This window comes from Enoplosus armatus, chromosome 2 (genome assembly GCF_043641665.1).
Source record: "Enoplosus armatus isolate fEnoArm2 chromosome 2, fEnoArm2.hap1, whole genome shotgun sequence".
Classification (NCBI taxonomy): Eukaryota; Metazoa; Chordata; class Actinopteri; order Centrarchiformes; family Enoplosidae; genus Enoplosus; species Enoplosus armatus.
In genome coordinates, this window is record NC_092181.1 from 7,399,050 (window position 1) to 7,420,902 (window position 21,853).

The 21,853-nt window shown below is 42.0% G+C and overlaps 1 protein-coding gene across 1 annotated transcript; it reads left to right on the forward strand.

The window, feature by feature from the left end:
- Window positions 1–164: 164 nt before the first annotated feature.
- Window positions 165–21,146, forward strand: LOC139294280 (collagen alpha-1(XVII) chain-like). The gene is made up of 56 exons (XM_070916136.1): window positions 165–191; window positions 1,981–2,054; window positions 2,518–2,559; window positions 3,159–3,626; window positions 3,747–3,794; window positions 4,223–4,276; window positions 4,419–4,466; window positions 4,610–4,753; window positions 5,041–5,139; window positions 5,715–5,783; window positions 5,903–5,983; window positions 6,208–6,258; window positions 6,652–6,813; window positions 7,001–7,081; window positions 7,187–7,231; window positions 7,908–8,030; window positions 8,140–8,205; window positions 8,302–8,442; window positions 8,528–8,578; window positions 8,664–8,690; window positions 8,816–8,842; window positions 8,941–9,003; window positions 9,097–9,201; window positions 9,293–9,355; window positions 9,624–9,659; window positions 9,756–9,809; window positions 10,086–10,157; window positions 10,593–10,655; window positions 10,798–10,869; window positions 11,038–11,064; window positions 11,155–11,190; window positions 11,954–11,989; window positions 12,094–12,210; window positions 12,880–12,942; window positions 13,128–13,196; window positions 13,304–13,354; window positions 13,500–13,562; window positions 13,677–13,727; window positions 13,914–13,940; window positions 14,041–14,091; window positions 14,447–14,500; window positions 14,712–14,741; window positions 15,918–16,034; window positions 16,146–16,259; window positions 16,377–16,466; window positions 16,602–16,727; window positions 17,049–17,123; window positions 17,275–17,403; window positions 17,498–17,638; window positions 18,004–18,165; window positions 18,280–18,426; window positions 18,922–19,071; window positions 19,173–19,322; window positions 19,397–19,477; window positions 19,816–19,869; window positions 20,281–21,146. The coding sequence occupies exons 2-56, from the start codon at window positions 1,991–1,993 to the stop codon at window positions 20,325–20,327; spliced, it is 4,677 nt and encodes a 1,558-aa protein (XP_070772237.1). The 5' UTR covers window positions 165–191; window positions 1,981–1,990; the 3' UTR covers window positions 20,328–21,146.
- Window positions 21,147–21,853: the final 707 nt, after the last annotated feature.

Sequence of the window (21,853 nt, forward strand, 5' to 3'; positions counted from 1 at the left end):
TGTCGAGTGAAGCTATGAGTCAGACAAAGCTAATACATAAACTCTCCAGGCGCATTCAAGTCCCTGGCACTGCACAGCGTATTCCTTCAGCACCTGGACGTCGTACACGGCGATAGGAAGGACTGATTAAGTTTTTACTGCTGGCTGACATAAGTGGGGGAGGGATTATTTTTGCATAGATGAACTGAAAGGTAAGCAGAACGCTGTGCAATTTGTTATTGAGGATGGAAATGCTTTTTAAAATCACTAGCTATAAAGCAAAAGCTACTAGATGATAAAGAGTGTTTAAAACAAGTTTCTAACTTGGAGGTTTTGTGAGAAAATGGCTGAGTATCTAATCAAGAGCAGATTAGATAAGAACAACTTTATTGATCCCATGCAGGAAAATGTAATTGTCAATATGACTTGAATTGGAAATACAAGGACAGTAAAGATAGGTAACCTTAAAAAACTCAAAATCTGTACAAATACAAATACAAATACGATGCATGAAAAACAAACATGAAGGGTACTATAATTATATGCCTCTTATGTATATATGTATATTATATTAAGACAAATATTGTGAGGAGATAAGGAAGTTGGAATATATGATTAAATGTAAAAAATAGCACTTGAACAAAAACATGCGCTTCAGGTGATGGAGGTGGGTAAAGTGTCTCGAGTCTGTTGCGTTAGCAGCATGAAATACGGATGCTGCGCAACAAAAATACAAGCCGTGTGAAAGATTTAAAAAAAAAAAACAAACACTGTAAAACCTAAAACCTATAATCTTCTCAGTCACTTGCCCGTAACATAGTTGAGAAACAAGTTGTGCATGCATGTGCAGGTTGGCCTGGAGAGCAACACAGTGAGGCCTTTTATGTTAATAACTAATGGCAATATGATTTGGGAGGGAAAACATATAATTTTTACATAAATATGACAGAAACTTGACAAAGTGTCTCCATATTCCATGTTAGCGTCTGTAAAGCAAGACCGTGTAACTTTGTTTCATATAACAGCAGCTACAAGGAGCTATTATTTGAAGGGTGAGATTTATTAATTGATTTATTAATTTACTTTGTGAGAGGAAGGATGTAGCATTGCTTTAATCTTAGTGTGTATTCATGTGTGGGAGTGACACATTACGGTAGTTGTTGGAGAGAGGTAGCCTATTTTACAACAGTGATGATTTTACAGTATTTTGTGGGTTTGTTTTTGTGGTTACAGGATTCATTCCTACAAGGTTAGTATGGAAAATCTATCATACTCTCGATGAAGACAACGATCTGTGCCAAAAAAAAACAAACAATGATGTGACTATGTAAAGCCACTAGAGGGCGAAATACGTGGTGGTCTCATTATCACTTGGGACCCCCTAAAGACGTCAAAATCAAATGACTATTTATCTGTATTGTAAAATGTATTTTCATGGTAAAATATTGAAAGCTGAGGAGCAACACGGAAAATGCGACCAGTTGTAACTCTACATTATGTCCTTATTAATCCAACGGAAGAAGTTTTTATTTAAGTAATATTAAGTAATAAAACACAGGGTTTATGAGATTTGCAGGTGTCCACGCTGTGGTGGCTGTGTGTGTGTGTGTGTGTGCGTGTGTGTGTCTGTGACATAGTTTCCAGCTATAACTGAAACCTCAGACCTGTTTCAGTAGTGATTTGCCTTTATACTGCAGGTCCTTTGTGTTAAAAGGAAAGCCGCATTCATCAAGTAAACAAAGAGCAGCGTCCTTTCTATACAGATTCAGCTGAACCCTTTAAATCAATGGCATGTTGGATTCTAAAGAGGGGTCACACAGGAAAGAAATATGACCGCTCAAAATGAAACCTCTTTGACTTCTTCAAAAGGACTGCCTCGGGGTGCAATAACATTCCCGTCCAATGTCATGAAAATCTACAGCCTTTCATATTTCACACAGTATAATTGTATGGATCCTTTGCAGCAGAAACAAGTATATTCTCTGTTTTTTTTTGCAACAGCGAGCATTGGATGGACAATCTCATCACAGCCAGGACTGTCAGTTCTGGTGGAGGTGTGGGAGGAAGTAGCAGCGGTGAGATCTGAGAGGTGTTGGCCTGTAACTGTGGCTGTTCTGAAATGCAGTGCTTATTCATTTATCTATATATTTTGTATTTTCAACAAATGCATAACTTACTTACAAACAAATTAAAAGAAGCTGTGGTGACGGCAGTACACGGCACTAGCTTGATGACAGAATTTAAAGGGTCGGTTCGTCTAAATTACGAAAAAAAAAAGACAACAATGGCTCACGTTTCGAGGTATCTGTCTCTGAGATTTCTGCTTCCAACTCAATACAGTGGAAGTAGAATAGAATAATTCCCAGCTCACGCTGTAAACTGTTTTTATAAGGACTATTTTCTTCAGTTGAAAATGGGTTTTTTCCAATGTAAACTGCTCTCAGTGGACCAACCCTTTAAAGGCACATGGTAGAAAATAGTACAAGAACATCAGTATGCACGAGTATTTGTATTTAACAATTACATTTTTCTTTGCAGTGGTCACAAAATCAGTAACGACTACCGGACTGACGTCGCAAAGTGAGTTGTGCCATTAGTCACCTGTGCGCCTAGCATGCATAATTCGTTCCATTCGTTCTGCTGCCCCCAAGTGGCCCCCCAAACAACGAATGCACCTTTAAAGTATGTGGCTTTAGGCAAAGAATTATAGTGATATGCTATCGTCATATTTTGCCACTAGAGGGAGCTAGAAGGCTCTCAACCCTCCAGGTGACAGCTTATCATTTTTAGTAGGCAAGAAAAGATCATTACCCTGGGCAGCACCAGCGGCGGCCACTGTATTATATGAGAGTGCCATAAATCAGTGTCGTGTTAATGGTAAAGAGTAATAAGGCATGCTCAGGCACACTACCAGGCGAGCAAGGGCCTGCCTTGGAATGTCATTTGATAACAACAACAAAAAAGTTGAACTGGGTATTCACGTTGTAGGTCAAATATGAACGTTGCCAGTTCAGTCCTGCAGTCGAAGCTGGATTTAGGCGATGAAATTTTAGCCATCCTCAGCCCCAGCGGGCAACGTCATCTGAGTATTTCAAGCGGGCTTTGACAAGATAAAACGTAATGAATCATCGCTCATCATTATGAGGTGGCAAATCCTCTCCTCCTTTCTGTTCCTCTAGGTGATGTTTTTCTGAGTGCGGGAGGGTCTGGTGGGAGAGCTGCGTCAGGAGGCTCCGGCAGCACAAGCAGCTCAGTTCTGATTACATCCAGCAGCTCCCACGCCTCTGGTGGATCCAGAGCCAGCAAGGGCACCGGAGGCATCAGCCTCACTACTCTAGGAGCTTCCTCTGCCGTGTCCTCAGGTGGAGGGAGTTCGGAGGCTTCGGGGGGCTCGGCGGCAGGGTTTAGGGCCGCTGGAGGGGAGTCCTACAGCATGTCCTCTAGTTTTGCGAGTGGGGGCAGAGAAGGAAAAAGGGAAGGCGGTCTAGGTGCTGTGACAGTTTCAACAGTGACCAAGACCAGCTACAGTTCAGGAGGATCTGGGGAAGCGAAGAGAGGATCATCCTCAGCAATCACTTATTCACCGTCTCCAAAAGAGAGGAAGAGCACGAGCACCATGGCAACAGCTTTCTCGGAGGTCTTTGACGGTTAGTCATAGGTCAAAGGTCAATTAATTCATGCTTCTTTACTGAACTGGTCTGGTCTTTTTCCACATTGTCTGTACATATGATCATTACATTATGAATATTTTTGTCGTCATGTTTCAGAAAGTTCAAGCACAAACTCTTCTCCAGAGTACAACAGGAAGGAGTACGGTAAGTTTTTGCCTCCGACAAACCAACCGCATGCTACTCGGCCAGCACCGAGCAAAGGACAGACGAAGCTAGCAGCTGACCTGTGAACATAGTAGATCATTTAGCAGCTAGTCCGACTCACCGGATGTAGGCTGTTGAGATAAGTCTGCCATTGGCCGACTTTTTCAGTCGGAATATTCCTCCCCTTCCTTTGGTTTAAAGAAATACAAACAAGCCAGAGCATTTTTTCCCCCCTGTCCCAGAATGATAATAGGTTAAACTAGTCCCTCTGAAGGGTGGAGGTCTGGCTATGCGAGACTATGTAGCAGCTAAAGAGCCTAATATCTTTCTATGAAGTAAATGGAGCCCCAAACAAAGCTAAAAGGAGAGTGAATATTGAGCTGAGATTTGTAGGTCAATGAATTTGTTGTTTTATTTTTGTCTTTTAGTCACTTCAAGTGCAACTTCAAGCTCTGCCACCAGAGGGAGAACTCAGAGCAGAGGTACACTGGCATCTGGGACACAGTCCACTTAAAGGGATAGTGCACAAACAATACATATAATTACACACCAAGTAGGATTTTGACCTTTACTCATAGGTGAAAGTAACGATATTCAATGAACCATTCTTTCTGTTTTTTTTAGAGAGTGAGATCAGAGCCAGGCTTCAGAGTGCTTCTCCACCAGCAAGCTGTGAGTACGACTCTTCATGGCCGTACATGTCCACATGTCTGATCCCAAAGAATGTATTTACGATGAAATATAGCAAGTTTGGATTTGAGGTGAATGGTGACTGAGCCATCCGTTTGATGCCCGCTGTCGCCGCTGCTGTGCAGGGACGGAGCTGGACGACGTGAAGCGCCTGCTGAGAGGGAACCGCTCAACCAGCACCAGCCCCACCCAGTCCCCCAGCAACACGCTGCCCATCCCCAAGAAGGCCAGCGTGGAGACCAGGACCATGTCTGAGAGCTCCAGCACAGGTTCAACCAATCAGCTGTCATGTCAGCTGCTATCTTAAAGGATGACATCAAGATTTATACTCATGTGGTGATAGTCTACAGGAAATAAGACTTGTTAATACCAGACATCATTGCAAGTTTGACTTTTAGTTTTTGGTCCTTATTTTTGCAAACACTAATTGGGTTGTCTTATACCACAGCAGTGACCATGATGTTATGTTTCTAAATGTCGTTTCCTTCACATCCCAGAATGTGCGATTGTTTACGGTACATTGTTTTATTTTTCACTTGTCTGTCTCCCCTACAAGACCACTATGGCAGCATTTGGTCTGGAGGCGTAGGCAGCAGCTACAGTTACAATACCAACCCCAACAACCTGTCCACGACCTCCACCCTTTACCACTCAGGTCAGTCACACATGACAACCAGTAACGTCAGCAACCTGTTGCCAGAGGAAATAAATGTGCAACTGCTGTATTGCACCATTCTCAATTAACCGTGGAAGGGGCTGTGTGTGTTTCCTTTGGTTTTACAAAAACATTACATTTTGTTTGTGCTGCTCAAAGCACTAAAAATGACATTCAGAAAGCTCAGTGTCAACTTGCCTTTCCAGACACAACGTCCTGTTTACTCCCAGACTGCAGTTTTCTACAGCAGAAAGCCGTTTCAATGAAAACTCCTCATTCTGTGGCCTGTTGGTAATAAACGGGACATCGCTTCTTAAAATAAAAGTTGATATTGAGTTTTTTGAATATAGTTTTTTTTAATGCTTTAAGTGGAGCATATTGAGTTGAATTCGCCTCAATTGTTTTGGGGTTTCCTCTGCACGTAAAATTCATGAAACGATCTGCATGGCTGCATACCACTTGGAGAAAACATGTCTTCGGCAGGGCAGGAATTTCTGAATCTCAAGTTTTTATGTTCTTTGCCAACTGTGATAAATGGACAGATGAGACTCTCTGCTCTGTTCTGTGATGGACAGGAGGAGTTCAGAACAACCTGACACTCAGCTCTCCCTCCGGGAACAGTGGCCTGTCTGCCAGCAGCACTGGTGAGCCTCTTCCTGCATCGCGTCACAGCCCACTGGGGGATTTTCACGACCTTATATATAGTTTGGCACTGACAGTAGATCGCCATGTTGTCCCCCCACCCACCCCTCCTCTGTCTCAGTTCCTGTGTATGGTGTTCAGAATAACCTGGCCAGTACCAGCCCCACCGTCCTCTCTCCCACTGGAACGAACACACAATTTGGTAAAGCAGCGATGTACAGCCAAGATTAAGAACAAAAACAAAAAATACAATATCTTACAGCTATGTTGAACCTGTTAAAATATCATGTTAAAGTTTCACTCCAAAAACAGTTGAAGGTGAATGCCAGGATGTGATAAAGAAACATTTAATTTAATGTGTGTATGTATGAAAAGGTTTTGGAATCACGAATCACTGTCTAAATGTGCGCGTTTGTCTCTTCACAGTTTATGGTGTGCAGAAAAATGTGTCTTCCACTGGAATCAGCACAACCACAGGTGGGGGGGCTGGATATGTGCTTTTGTTAGACAATACAAGCCCAATATAATATGCAATATACATTCATCATAGAGTATAATATAAGATAAGCCTTTATTGATCCCAGAGGGGAAATTCATTAATAAGTACAGTAATAAGTACAGATAAATGAAGATAAGTAAAAAATAAATAATTAAAGGTTAGAAGGGTATAAAATAAAAATAAGAATAGAAATGACACATAGACATATGACAGTGTCATCATTCAAGAAATGAAACTATAAATCAGAAGTTCAAAATGTCTTAATCACGTAAGACATTACAGTTACATCAGTTTTCACTTTGCCGCCGTATCACTGGATGCTTATTATTTTACAGTACACATCAGTAGGTCTTGTTGTCTGCTTCTCGCAGTGAGACCCAGCAGTCCCATCAGCGACGAGGCCTCGGGCAAAGACTTTAAGTTTGTGCTGATAGAGAAGGAGAACGCGCCTGTCAAGAAGGAGACAGAGCGGCTGGTGATGACCAAAGACACAGGGAAGCAGTTCATGTCTGCTGCACCGGCTAGTACTTCTGGTAATACTGAACACGACAAAGTACTGCTGCTCCAATACTGCACCTGCTTTACTGCTGACAGCGCTGCTGTGCTTCCCCACTGCCTCAGCCACTTTTATTGCTACTGCCATTTTAAAATCCCCTCCAAAGATGCATTCTTGTCAACCGTTTCCTATGTGCGATCAGTGATAAATGTTCTGTGTTGTAGTGACCTACTCCGAGGACTCGCTGAAGAGAGAGAAGCAGAAGCTATCGTCCAGCACAATGGAGGAAGGAACAGATGCTACATGTAGATTGATACGCAACACAAATCTTACTGGTTTTTAGATTCATCACGTGCATTATATTGCTTGTTTGGCATGTAATTATTTGCTGTTTCATTTTTTTTAAAAAGCTGGAACCCTGAAAGTTTCCACAAAAGACAAAGCCACCTATGCAGGTACTGTATATAGTCTGTTGTATTTCCAAGTTTACAGTCAAATCCTGCCAGACCCCCACGAAAACCTTGATTTACAACATAATTGCTAAAATAGGTCTTAGACGATTACATAAGAAGTTTAATTTCATTTGTTATCGTTATTTGTAGTTTCATTTTTCACTTTTGGCATGTTAATGTACAATAATATGTACAATAATATATTGTTTGGTATATATTTGAACCTGCTGATAAAGTGGGCAACACCTTTTGCTCTTCATTGCATTGTTTTGTATTGTGCAATAAAATCTGCCTACCAGCTACCACCTCTAAAAGTCAATAATCAATATGTAATTATGGAAGTGTCAAAACAACAACTTGTGGTTTTACGGGAGATTATGGGCCAGACTATTTCTTGGCCCAGTGTGGTGACTTCCTCGAGCCTTAGTGAAGTTGCCAGGTGACCAGGGCTTACTCTGGGAAGTAACTGCAACCAGCCAAGAAATAGTCCGGCACATGACCCCACATAACCCCCCCCACCCTCCCCCCTTTTTAAGAAAAATGTGGCAAGTTAGGAAAAAATGTTAATTCTCAACTCTGAAGTACTAAAGCCTTAGTAAGCTCCTATAATGCATCCAGTCCAGTTGTCTTACTGTCTTGGGAGAAAAAACCTGTGTCTCTCAACACTTTTGTTTCCCAGAGATCCGTGAAGATGAATCAGGCTTTGGCTTCTGCTCCTGCTGCAGCTGGTGGAAGTGGCTGCTCGGCCTCCTGCTCAGCCTGCTCCTCCTCCTCGGCCTCCTCTTTGGACTCATCGCTTTGGGTAAGGCAGTAACCCCACCCATGAATTCTCCAGCAGCATGTTATTTACCTTCACAGGTGTCACTGAAGGTGATCTGAGCATGTCCATCATCTTCTCTCCGGCCTCAAAGGCGAAGAAGTGAAACGCCTCAAGAGCCGCGTTGATGCTCTCGAAGCCATCACCGGCACTGCGGCAGTCAGGTCCAGCCGCCTGTCGGCCTCCTCGGGCATCAACATCATCGACCCCTTGGACTCGCCATACCTCGACAGGAGTTCTTCCGGTTCCATTTTGACCCGCTCTGACAACGGGATCAACCTGGGGGCCGCTGGGCCAGGGGGAGGCGCGGGGAGCGGAGCGAGACAGGACAGCGCTGACCTGCAGAGAGCCGTTCAGCAGCTGGTCAGGGCCGAACTCCGCACGGATGCTGTAAGAGGTACGGAAATGTAACACACTGATCAGTTACCGTGAGTCGACCCATCTGTCGGTGAAACAACCTTTTTTTTTTCTTCTACTTTTAGAAACACTTGCATACTCACTCAAAGGGGAGAGAGGAGATCCCGGACCTAAAGGCATGTTTGCACATATCATAAAATGATTTGGAAATTGATATTTTGTTTGTTGATATCCATCATAAGACTGGCTGTTTCTTGACAGGTGATCCAGGGCAGCTTGGACAAAAAGGTGAGGGATTGTCCTGCATGTCTGTATGTATTCATTTCATATTCAATTGTATGAAACCTCAACAGTGTGTGATATAGTCAAGCTCCATAAACTGCGACCAACGGTTATAAACTGGTCTCTTGCAGGTGACAGCGGCTTTCCTGGCTTGCCAGGTAAGACTGAGAGCAAACGTGTTGTAGCTTTTTCCATCCCGCAGAGGTGACAAACGCACTTCCTCCTCCTTCTCCAATCATATATCTTATTTCTTTAGGTCCTCCTGGGCAGATGGGTCACGCAGGATTGGATGGACCAAGGGGACCAAAGGGAAGTGCAGGTAGTGTTAAGTTCATTTTCATTGTTCTTTGAGGATGAGTAGACACTAGGAAAAAGAAAACAATGGGCTGAGTCTTTCCTCCTTTCTGAACAGGTGAACCAGGTCCTGAGGGGCCACAAGGCCAGAGGGGCCGGGAGGGACCGATGGGCCCCCGCGGAGAGGCTGGACCATCAGGTTTTGGAGCGAAAGGAGACAAAGGTAGAAAATGTTTTTACATCACCCATGTTGAATCAAGAGGAGGTATTTGTTGAGGTGTTCAGACTTTGATAATGAAACCCTGTTTTGACAGGACCTCAAGGCGAACCAGGACGTCCTGGTCCTGCTGGTGCTGCTGGATCTGTGGGGCCAAAAGGTAAGGTCAAAGGTCATGACGGCATTATAGGTCAGATCAGATAACATTTAACATTTGCAAGAGTTTTGCATGTTTAGTATATTCACAGACCACTTCACGAGTGACATAAATACAGATGTTCCTTTTTAAAACATATTGCAAGTGTCTCAAGAAAATACATTTTTGATGAAAACCATTGTCAGGTTGGGAAAACACACTATAATTAGTAATCTATCAATACTGAATCAATGATCAACAGCCACTATGTTTTCTTCCCCGTTTGATTTAGGTGCCATGGGAGAGCACGGTGCCTCGGGAAGCCCTGGTAAAGACTCCATTTCACATGGCTTTCATTTCATTTTGTCTGTTATTTGGTCTTGATTGGCAGTCGTGTATTAAATTAAGTTATATTTGTCTGCAGGTGCTCCGGGTCCAAAGGGTTTCCAGGGTGAAGCAGGAGCTCCAGGAGCTAAAGGTACCTTTTAGGTTTTATCTTATTTTCATTTTCATGACCCACATATACACTAGAATACACCGTCTTGTAGAAATTGGCAAAAAAATAAAAAAGTGCTTAGAGGACATGACAATGTGTAACAAAGAGACCGAAGTCCATAGAACAGATTAGGTTACTATATCTTTGCAGAACACTTATTGATAAGTTAACGACAATGATATAAGTAAGAATAGCTTTTATCATATTTAGACCAACTTTCTGGTCGCTCCGCTGACACCTTTTATCGTTTTAATGCAGGTGATCGAGGAACACCAGGGCTACCAGGAACCAAGGGAGACCAGGGGGAGAGGGGACCACGTGGACCAGCAGGTGCGTCCCAGAATAACTTATGAATAAAATAACACAGTTCCTATCACAGCAGCTATTGAATTTAAAAGTGGTATAGATGCCTCTGGTTAGATGCTGACTGGCATAAACAAAGACTGGTGGCATCAGTATTAAAGCAGGTCTATGTAACTTTCGAAAGAAGAATGAGCACATTCATTCTCTTACAAATGAAGAGTTCAGTTCATAAGCAGAAAAATCCCTCGCTCAATGCAATACTTAATAATAAAGTTTTGCTGCTGCAGTCTCACTTGGTCTGGTATGACCAGTAGCTTTTGGTGGCTAATGTTAGCTAACTTTAGACTGTTTTATGTAATTTTATTCTGTTAAATGTACAATAAGAGTGGGTTAGGGTTACTAAGTTGCATTTAAACATCTGATCTGATTCGATTTTGATGGTTCCTGTTTTCATAATTAAAGGCGAAGCAGGACAACCTGGAACACAAGGCCCTGCTGGACCAAAGGGCTCTAAAGGAATCGCAGGTGAGAAGAGGGCTTCACAATAGCAGTAAAAGAAAATATGACATCCCATTAATAAGATGAGGGGTATGATGAGGACTGACTCAGCAGTCGTCGTCAAAGAGAGACGACAAAAGATTGATCACAGTTGCTGTATAACTTACAGGTGACACGGGTTCAATGGGACTTCCTGGTGTGAGAGGACTACCCGGACTTCCTGGAGATGTTGGTCCCCAAGGTACCACAACACTTTCCAATTATGGCAGAATATATAATCAATTGTGATGTCATCACTTGTGTTCATCAAATATTGCCTGAGGAATTTCAGGTGATTTATGTTTAATTGATCGCATTGAAATGAAATCCATCTTTCCTAAGCCTCACAAAGATTTTTTTTTTCCCCCAGGTCCCCCTGGGCTTCAAGGACCCCCTGGTATGAGAATATATACCAAAATTAATTATTTTACTCTCCATACAGATTAGATTTTGTGTATTTTAATATTTGTCTGATCCATTGCCACAGGTATTGCTGGAAATCCAGGACAGCCTGGTGGTAAAGGTAATGCCTCATTTCCTCTCTAATGAAAGCCAAAAACAAAACAAAACCATGCAGACACACAAAAAGACAAAGAGTACAGCATGCTAGAGATGCTGCAAGTCTGCTTAGGCACAGTGTCACTAAGGTCAGCTAACAAGTTTACCATGAAAATGTTAACACATTTTGCATGTTTGCATGGTAACATCAGCACTGAACACAAAGTACAGCTAAGGCTGATGGGAATGTCATTACTTTTGCAGGTATTTGGTAGTAAACCAAAGTTTTGGAAAAATAGAAATGTCGACCTTTTGATGGCACTAGATGGAAAGTTAGGGAATCACCAGTTATTCTCTCAGGACCATAAATGTACAAAATTTCATGAAAATCTATTTAAGAACGTTGAGACGTTTCAGTCTGGACCAAAGTGGTGGAGCAACTGATTGACCAACTGACATCGCTATCACTTGAGCCATCGCTAGCTTGCACACACGCTTTACCTCTCAACATTTGTGCACGTGAGAGCTACATTAGAATAAATAGCGTTAATGCTACTTCTGTAAACGGGAGTAAATCTTTTTTTGCCAAAGTTCTCCAAAACTAAGAATTGAATGTTTACTGCTACCCTTTAATTAAGGCTTTAAAACAGTACAGTGTTATGATTTGACGCTGAAAAGTCTCCAATAAAGGAAATGCTAAAGAATTTTAGGCCAATATAACAATTGATATACAGTATGTCTATAATGTGTAGTTTCATTATGCAATCTAACATAACATTGTCTTTCAGGTGAACCAGGATTACCTGGGAAAGTCATCGCTCCAAGTAAGAACAGCAACACTTTGTAGTTGTGTACTCTGCATCTGTTTCAAAGCCATAAAACAAGGATCTGTAAAGTGTAATTGGTGTTTGTCTCATTTTGTTTCTAGTTGGCTCCGATACTTTTGCCATCCCCGGACCACCAGGGCCCGCTGGGCCTCCAGGTCCTGCTGGATCCCCCGGTCTGTCTGGCCCCATTGGCCCTGCTGGTATCCCAGGACAACCTGGTAAATCCATCTTGAGCCATATCAAACATCTGAGATGGATTGTTAGGAATGCTAACTGGCTGGACCTCAAAATGCAGACATAAGAACACTGGCGGAGCAGGTAGTTCTGAAACAATGATTTATTGTAAAACGGGGGAGAGAGAAAGTTCCGGGGGGAATCGTGGAGGAGGCTGGAAGCCGTGGTGGTTGGAGCAGGCGAGGGCCGGAGACGAGGAGGAGCAGGCAGGCAGGTTCAGGTGAACCGGGGTCTGGGATACGTGGACAGAACAGGAATAAATCATAGAGTACGAACAGGTTATCTAGAGTTCAAGGAGCCACACAAATTACCACGGAAGATAACGGACGATCTGGCGACGAGTGGAGAGCTGAGCCGGTCTTTTATACTTGAGCGGTGTAGATGGCTCGATTGGATAATCTGAAGCAGGTGTGTGGACAGGGGGAGTAACCTCCTTGTCTCCGCTCGGTGGCAACTCTCCAAGAGAGACAGACAGGGGGAGACAAACACACACGGGAGAGAGAGAGAAAGGAGAAACACAGGGAGACAAAACTGGGGATCCTGACATGGGTCAGCTGTTAGATGGATGTAAGGATTGTTAATACATATTGAACAGATTGTTTTTTCTGTGATGGTACATTGTCGTAATTATTTAGGTTCCAAGGGAGAACGAGGAGAGAGAGGAGAGAATGGAGAAAAGGGTGAGAAGGGAGAGCAAGGAAAACCTGGTGAGCCTGGTATCAGTGTCAAGAGTTCAGAAACTTTCAGTGCCACCCAAACAGACAGTGAGTACCTCTCTATTTTCTTTAATTCATTACTTTGGCACCATCCGGTGGTAATATAAGTAATGGCACTGTAATAAAAACAGTAATACACACTGCTACATCCTCTGTGTTTTAATTTCTAACTGAACTATCTTCAGTTGCTGGACCTCCTGGCCCACCAGGACCTCCAGGGCCTCCTGGAGCACCTGGTCATCAAGGTTCTCCTGGTATGTTCAAAGCTATTTGTAAGATACCAAGGGCATTTCCAAACAATTGGGACAGTGGCTTCGATCAAACTGATGAGTATTCAAATATTGCTGTCACTCTTGTTTAGGTGAGACTAAACAAGGTCCTCCAGGACGCAGAGGTCCTCCTGGAGAGCCAGGTAAACAAGTAACTCGCAATACATAGATAGATAGATAGATAGACCATCATCCGCATACAGGATGATTTTAGGCTGTGTCAGGATAAAAAGTAATATTCTCTCTCTCATTTTAAATCGATCTGTAACTGCATTGCTGTCTTCACAGGTGTTGGTTCACCTGGACCTCCAGGAGAGAAAGGAGAACCTGGCAGCTTTGTGCCTACGTCAGGTTGGTCAAAGTAATCTAATTTCAGATGTAGTGTAGGTCAACAACTGGACACATCATAATCAGCTTGTACTGTATTTGCTGGGAATTTTGATGCATTTTTGCATTTTGACTTAGAAACCTTTTTTGCTGGACCATCAGGACCTCCAGGACCCCCAGGCCCACCGGGTTCAGCAGGTAAGTTTGACAAATTAGATGCCTCTGAAACTGTGTCTCTCTATTTCAAAATCTACGGTACTAATTAGTGAAAGTGGAAGATCTCAGTTCAAGATAAGAATTAGGGTATTTCTTTAAAATTGAATACAACCTCTTGTTCACAGAAATATTTTTCATCTTATCATTCATTCTCCTTAGGTAGCCAAGGACCCCAAGGGTACCAAGGTGACAAAATTGTAAACCATTGCATGCATCATAGTGTTTAGAAACTACAGGCTGTAGTCTAGACACAATCTCTGTTTTAATTTACTGATGATTGTTTCAGGTGAACCAGGTCAACCAGGTCTTCCAGGAAGTCCAGGAGAACCAGGTGTTGGTATGTCAACAAGATGAGATGGATTTTTACAAAATAAAATAAAGAGGATCTGCTATGGAAGTCTTGACCCGTGTAAGAATAGATATTTGTGTGCACTTCCATGCACAACATTTGTTTAGATTTCAGAGGAAATACATGGCAGACTGTTTACCCAAAACCTTTGAGGAAATTCTAACTTAAATGAGCTTCAACTTTTCTATACGTTATCTTTAACAGGTTTGTTGAAAAGAAAGTGAACCAAGTAAAAAGTAAAAAATTGGGAGCAAGACATCAACTTATTTTTTTTTGCGGGTCAATAATGAACCTCCGAGCTCTTTTACCAGATGCTTAATCAGGGTTTTGGTTTTCACGTCAGGTTTCCCAGGTCAGCCTGGACCTAGAGGGCCGGAGGGGCCAGAAGGACCTAAAGGTAAACTCAGTTGACTGTTTTGTGTGAAATTTTCTCTTTCAGTTACAAATCTTCATCTTTTGTCCATGTGTTATTACACAAGATTTAGCCCTATTGAATGGTTACACACAAACCCTTTCTGTCAACGCTATCTCCTTGAATTTATTTTCTTTCATTAAGAAGTCGGAAAACTCAGAGTTTGTGTCTCATACTAATTACGTGTTCCTTGCAGGTGATGCAGGTGTCCCTGGGGTCCCCATTGGTAAGACCATCCTATGTATCATATCAGATAATGTACTAAGACAGTGTCGTAATCTTAATTTCACTAACCCCTTGCTTTTAGAAGCCCTACAAGGTTGTGAGCGAGCTACTATGGCTGACTGTCACGACTGGGCAAGGCAAAAAATGAACCCACACGCACAACTCAAACAAAGTACAAATTAAGTAGTAGAGTATTTATTTATAACAAAATATGATGCTTGACAAGGCAAGAGATATCTACAAAGTAACAAATCAAAATCACTACTAAGGAACGGAGGAAAAACACTAACATGAAAATGCAAGAAAACAAAAAGGAGCTAAATTAACAAAGTTAACAACAGAAAATCACTCCTGAAAAGTGGAGGAACAAAACTGGGAACACCAAGACAGCAAAGGGAACAAAATAACAAGGACACTGAAACAACTCACACAGGGACTAACAGGAAATCTTGACATGGAATTACGGCTGGTTATCACGACACTGAGGCCAAGACAAACTAGCACGACACAAAGGGAGACGCACACTATTTAAACATGAGGTGAGTGAGCACAGGTGGAAACCATCAGGGCGGGGCTGACAATCACAAAGGCGGGAAACACGAGGGCAGGAAGTCGAGTGGTCTGAAACGAGAGGGAACACAGTTACTACAAACTAAAACAGGAAAATGACAAGACAACATGACGAAACGAGGCAAAAACTGTAACTTAACTTAACGTAAATGACGAGACATGACACTGACAAAGACAAGACACCTGTCAATCATGCAAAAACTGGAATGCCGATTCTCAGAGGGACCAGTAATTATTATGCTTACATATTACAATTATTTTAGGGTTAATATCATAAATATTTCGTACTAGAGATTTAATATAATCTCAAAGGGGAACCTTGTAAAAGGGACCATAGTCACTTGGTGAACAAGCTAAGTAAACAATGGGGGCAGCTAGTGGCCATTAGAGGAACTACAACTTAAAGCACTTCTGCACTGGTTTCACCACTCAGCCAAGGTCATTGCTGCTTGGTGAAATCATACTTCCCAAAAATTCCACAGTTGGAATAAAAGTTGTTTTTTAATCTTCGAAAAGAATCTTTAAAATTGCTATTCAAGGCTGCTATGACCTTTTATACACGTACAGTACATGACATTTTATTTATGAATTTGTGTTGTCATACTAGGTGGCTCATTCAGTCCTGGCCCCCCAGGCCCACCTGGACCACCTGGTCCACCTGGAAGAGATGGAAGTGGGTCTGGATCAACTGATGTGGGCCAGTACATTACAGAATACCTTCAGAGTAAGTTATGTACCGGTATTAATCTACTTTGGTTAAGGTAATACTACGATCAAATGAAACAAAGAGCTAAATCAAGTAATCTGGTTGAGATAAAATTGTCTTGACATGCAGGTGGTAGCATCAGACAGTATCTGGCTGGACCTCCTGGGCCTCCTGGTCCTCCAGGGGCCCCAGGGGACGGGCTGGTGGACGATGTGGCCAACCGAGTTATCGCCTACATCCAGAGTATGACCAATTACATAATAATGTTAAATGTATTATTACACAGGATGTCTGTATATGAAAATCTACACTTTTTCTGTGGTGAAAACCCCCTTATAACTTTTACCTATTCAGGTCCAGGTAGAGGATATGATGGGACTCCTGGCCCTCCTGGTCCTCCAGGCCCACCTGGCTCCATCTCTATCAATGACATCATCAACCTATTACAACGTAAGTCTCATCTGAGGGTGATTAAAATCCACAAATTTCTGACACATTGGTGCCAGCAGTGTTTGTATATGAATTGTAAAAGAGAGCATAGCATGTGAGACTCTTTTCCAAAGTGTGTCAATTATTTGTGTCCAGGAGAGGATGTGAGGAGATATGTTGCTGGTGCTCCCGGTCCACCAGGACCTCCTGGGTCTCCAAGCGTCGGCAGTTACAGAATCAACACCCAGGAGGTGGCTGAACGTGTCCTCAGCCTCATGAATGGTGAGTGTTACAGATGGACTGGTCTGGCTCACAGGATATAGGCTGTTGGTATAAGTCTGACATTGGCTGACAATTTCATTTAGAATTCTCCTCCCGCTATCTGCGTGTTACCATTTTGCAAGGGCAATGTCGCTGCATTCTGGGTTTAGAACCGCCCAAGATGATTGTGATTGGTTTAAAGAAATACAAACAAGCCAGACCTTTCTCCAAGGTACGGAGACAGGCCTGGCTATGCAGGTCTACAGATGGACCTACAGGTTACCTATCAAAAAGGTGTTCTGTTGATGATGGTGATTGACTGTGGATCCTTTATGTCACCAGAGAGGGGGGTGGTAGGTGTCCCTGGGCCCCCGGGACCTCCTGGGCCTCCCGGTCTTCCTGGAGACTTGTTGTCAAGTAAGAAATACAATAACAACACAGTGTTAGAGTAAAATCAGGTTTTAGAGCTCATAGTCTTTATGTTCCTGTAGCGTGTGCATTCTAAAGTAATTATATCTAGTAGCATTAAATTTAAACTTACAGATATCAATTTTCATTGTCCAACTAGCTGGGTATCAAGCACTTGTGGGCCCTCAGGGGCCTCCTGGTCCCCCAGGTATCCCTGGTCCACAAGGTCCACCTGGACCACCAGGATTTGGGAACTACATTAGTTCAGACATTCGTGACTACCTGCAAAGTGAGTTTGACTGAAAATGTTAGCTTAATCAGTTCATGAGGAATTCATCTGAGAAAATATACTTACCATTTTCTGTTCCATTGTCTTCCCAAAGGTGTTTCCTTTAGAGGCCCACCAGGCCCCCCTGGTCCCCCTGGACCCGAGGGCCCTCCTGGTCAAATCCATGGACTGGTTTCCTATGCTGAGCATGCCAACAGACAGACGCTCAAAGCAGAACAAACAGAATACATCAAGAGTGAGTTTCAAGGAATACTTCACCAATTTAAAACTGTAGAAAGTTGTATGACTTGTGACTCAACCAGAGCTAATTCCTAGTCCTAGACTTGTTCAAGGGCATGAGTAGGGTTTAACAATGATTGCATGATAGGTTTTGGGGAAACTTTTACTGCATACAAGGTAGACAAAAGGCCTTGACATGCACAAGGTTTACCATTAACAACATTCAAAAATATTACTTTGAGGGTTTAATTAAGGCACAATCCTAACATAGACTCACAAAAATGTCACTTCAATAATCGATCTGCATTATAGTCAAATATGACCCAATGTCAACTAAGCTGTTGCTTCTTCTGAAGTCATGTTATGTTCTATTGTCTCCAGGTGACAGTTCTAGAGGAGCTATGTTCGGACTTCCTGGTCTGCCAGGCCCTCCTGGACCCCCAGGACACAAAGGAGAGCCAGGTGTGCCCAGTGCCAGAGACTGGAACCTGGATACCGGAGACTACTCCAGTATGGCTGTCAAAGTAACTGATTACATCAAATGTAGGTGATCTCCAGAGATTTTGTTAGGAACCATGTCACAAATGTTTTCTCTCTCTGAACCATGCTGTCATTATTATATGGCCTACTACATACCTGACTGTGCTCCACATGCAGCCCATGGTCTGCTCCATGATGTTGTGGGAGACTCTAAACGTGTTGTCCAAGGACCTCCAGGACCTCCTGGACTTCCAGGAATGCCTGGACACAGCCAATGGGTTACCTCCCGTGAAAATGTCGTGGATGTGGTGGAATACATCAAATGTAAGTCGATATGAGCTTTATGAGCTTTTATAATTGAACGTCTGCCATTAAGTTGAAGAGCCCAATGATGACAGGCTGTATCTCTGTCCATGCAAACTGTAATTTTCTGCCCAGGGTCTTTTACGACCATCTGTTACAGATCTGATACATAAGATGTAAGATGTGTATTGAAATTTGTCACAAAGAAGAATCACAGTCATTAATGCTTAATTTGAAACCCTTACTGCTATTAGTTGGGGCAAAGTATAGCTTACCGGACATAGAAAGAAACCAAAAAATTGTGCAACCATGTTGAAAGACAAAGTCATCATGTTGTCTTCTGCTGGTTGTCTTCAAGACATGACTTCTTAGCCTCTTATACTTACTCTTATGCCAAAGGTCTTAACTCGTGATACAGTATAACTTTCTTTTTTGAATTTTGATTTTCTTGGGGTTGAATGCAACCAGTGGTAAAAAAGTGTTCACTTGCATCACAGAGCTGTCTCTCATTTGCAGCCCGTGGTGTGCTGCACAACATTGTGAAGGAATACAACAGTCGTGTCTTCCAAGGACCTCCAGGACCGCCAGGCCCCCCAGGTCCCCCTGGATACAGCCGATGGTTTGGTTCCCATGGAAACGCCACAGATCTGTTGGAATACATCAAATGTGAGCAATTGTACTATGACGTTATAAATCGCAAATCAATAAATCACAGCTGGTTGAGGTACTTGTTGACATTATACCTCTCCTTGGCTCTTATTTTCCAGCTCATGGTCTGCTACGTGACATCGAACGAAACCACAATGAACGCATCATCCAAGGGCCGCCGGGACCATCTGGCCCTCCGGGTCCCCCCGGATACAGCCGATTGTTTGGTTCCCACACAAACGTCACTGATTTAGTGGAATACATCAAAGGTAAATAAGCATTTACCTCAGAAAAGTTACAATTGAACAGAGAAAGGATAAAGAACTGAATTTGTCCTCCACAGCACATGGAGCCATTGTAGGACCACCTGGGAGACCAGGACAGAAAGGGGACATGGGATTCCCAGGGCCAAAAGGAGAGAGAGGTAGATCTTTAAATACTTAAAGATAAAAGTGGAGTTTGGAATGAGAAACCTAGTGGATTGTACTGTTAATAGTTGTTTTCATAGTGGTTACAATACTTCAGATTTAATGATGTTACCATGTTTCTGTCATAAAGGAAACTTTTTTTTGTCCATACAATATTTTAGTGTACTTTTTTTTCCCTGTTAAATCAGACAGCAACAGTTTGAAACAGATGAGAAAATGCGAGGTTCCACGTAAAGAAACCACTCTTTTGAATAATTTTTCATGTCTTCCATGGCTTTTCCTATATTGGCCCCCTCAAATTTTAAACGAATCTACTCTGTCTGTGTGGACACAGGTGACCGAGGCCTTCCTGGCCCAGAAAGACACAAGGGACAAAAAGGTGACAGAGGTCAGTCGTGAGCTTGATTTGACGGCTGATTATTTGACAGGCTTGGGTTTTCCAATTCTTCAAACCGAGCTGAAAATGTAGGGTGGTGACAATACTTCAGATTTAATTATGACGTTATCATGTTTCTTCTGGACCTGGACACTAAACACTTTGCATACTTTTAATAGCATTTTTTATTTCATCTAAGGTAATAGGCTTATCTAGTATCTCTTGAGTCTCACAGTGGGAATTTCTAGACTTTCAAAAAAAAATGTATCCATTAAACGAGATCAGCTGGATGTTCAGACGTATATAATAATAAGTCATGGAATTGTTTGCGTCCGTTAGTAAGCCTGTCTCTGAGTTCATTTGTATTGATTCTGATTCTGATGTCTGCAACGTTTTAATCCAACTCCATGTGTTGTTTTTCAGAATTCACACTGATGACTAAAAGGAGGAGGAGGGATGCTGGTGTTTAACAGCCAGGTTACTGAACATGTGGACCATTAAGTGAAAGCCTGTTTTATGTGTTTGTCTGGTGTGTATAAAGGTGGTGAATGTACTGAAACTCACAATGGATGTTTTTCACAATTTATCTGTGTTTAACGATTTGATTATATTTTTCTATGCCTGAATATCTACTGTGCCGAGTTGTCTTGAAATCAGGGATTGTGTATAGCTTTAATTTAGCTTGTTTGATACACTGTATTAAAGGGGTGTCCTATATTTGATTTTGTGGGATTGAATGAAGAGTTGACTTTCTCTTACATTTTCGTACTTGTGGACATTTTCCAAAAACAATGTTTTGTAACGTTCTTTTATAGCATTATAGAATTAAGCTTTTTTTCCATAGCTTTTCATCACTGCCAGACATTACAAGTGTGTTACTCGATGGAATCCCATCAAAGACAAAACACAACTTTAGTATACAGGAAAATGTTTATTTACAGCAAAAATGAAAATCTACAGTACACATGTATTCTAAAAACTATACATTTAATTTCTAAAAATGCATAATGATTTTTTTGATATGGATTTAATTTTCAGTCAACATTCAGAATTTCCTCAATTTTTTGTAGAATCTCACTGAACAACAGAACAAGAAGGATCGACTTTGTAATTATATTTCTGTATGCTGCACACCTCCGATGAGTGAGTGAGCTACAGCACAGACTGTTGCAGTGTGGGTGGTCACGTTGTCATATAAATAGCTACTGAGAAAGTTTTGTAAAAGGTGCACAGCACTCCTTCATTGCATTTGTTTTTGTACATCACAGTTCAATTATTAAATACCTTTGACAAACCGTAACTCTCAATAGCCAATCATAGAGAAAATGAGATGATAAAATGAACCAATCCGGAAGTCAAGATGGCCTAAACCAGTCAGGTCCATTTTTTGAACACGTTTTTACTCTATTCAACTGCATCAATACATCAACCTAAAAAAAAAAGAAAAAAAAAAGAAACTGCTAAGAGTTCATGTTCTGCCTTTGTAATTCTGAATTTGTGAATATGCTTCATACAGTCGGAACAGAACGTCAAGTTGGCGAGCTGGCATAAAACCTAGAGTTCGACCAAAATCTTTAAAGGCGGTCATATCAGGTACAGTATGTATATATACAGCTTTTCTGAAGTATTAAGGCTATTAGCTATCATGACAATGGAAACAGTATTATCATTTCAATACAAAGAAGAAAGAAAAGCCATGCAGGCCTACCCATGATACACCTGGTGGCAAAATACCTTATGGAGGCATATTGAGAAAACCAAAGCAAATACAAAGGACGCATCATTATCTGTAACAGCAGATTAGGTGTTTTTTGTTTTTGTGTTTAAACTATCTGAACTGAAAGCTTAGTGAGTTTCATGACACTCTGGCCTTGGAAGCTCTTCAAAATGTTATCCAGAATTTATGGACAGCAATGACAAAAATTGCGTCCCTTATTCATCCCTGAATAACGCTCCCGTAGGTACATAACTTTTGCTTGACAAGAATAAAGTGGTA

Coding starts and splice junctions, on each gene's coding strand:
- LOC139294280 (XM_070916136.1), top strand. CDS start 1,991: ATGGACAATCTCATCACAGCCAGGACTGTCAGTTCTGGTGGAGGTGTG. Junction 10,158..10,592: donor GGGACCACGTGGACCAGCAG/GTGCGTCCCAGA, acceptor TCATAATTAAAG/GCGAAGCAGGACAACCTGGA. Junction 17,404..17,497: donor CATTCGTGACTACCTGCAAA/GTGAGTTTGACT, acceptor GTCTTCCCAAAG/GTGTTTCCTTTAGAGGCCCA.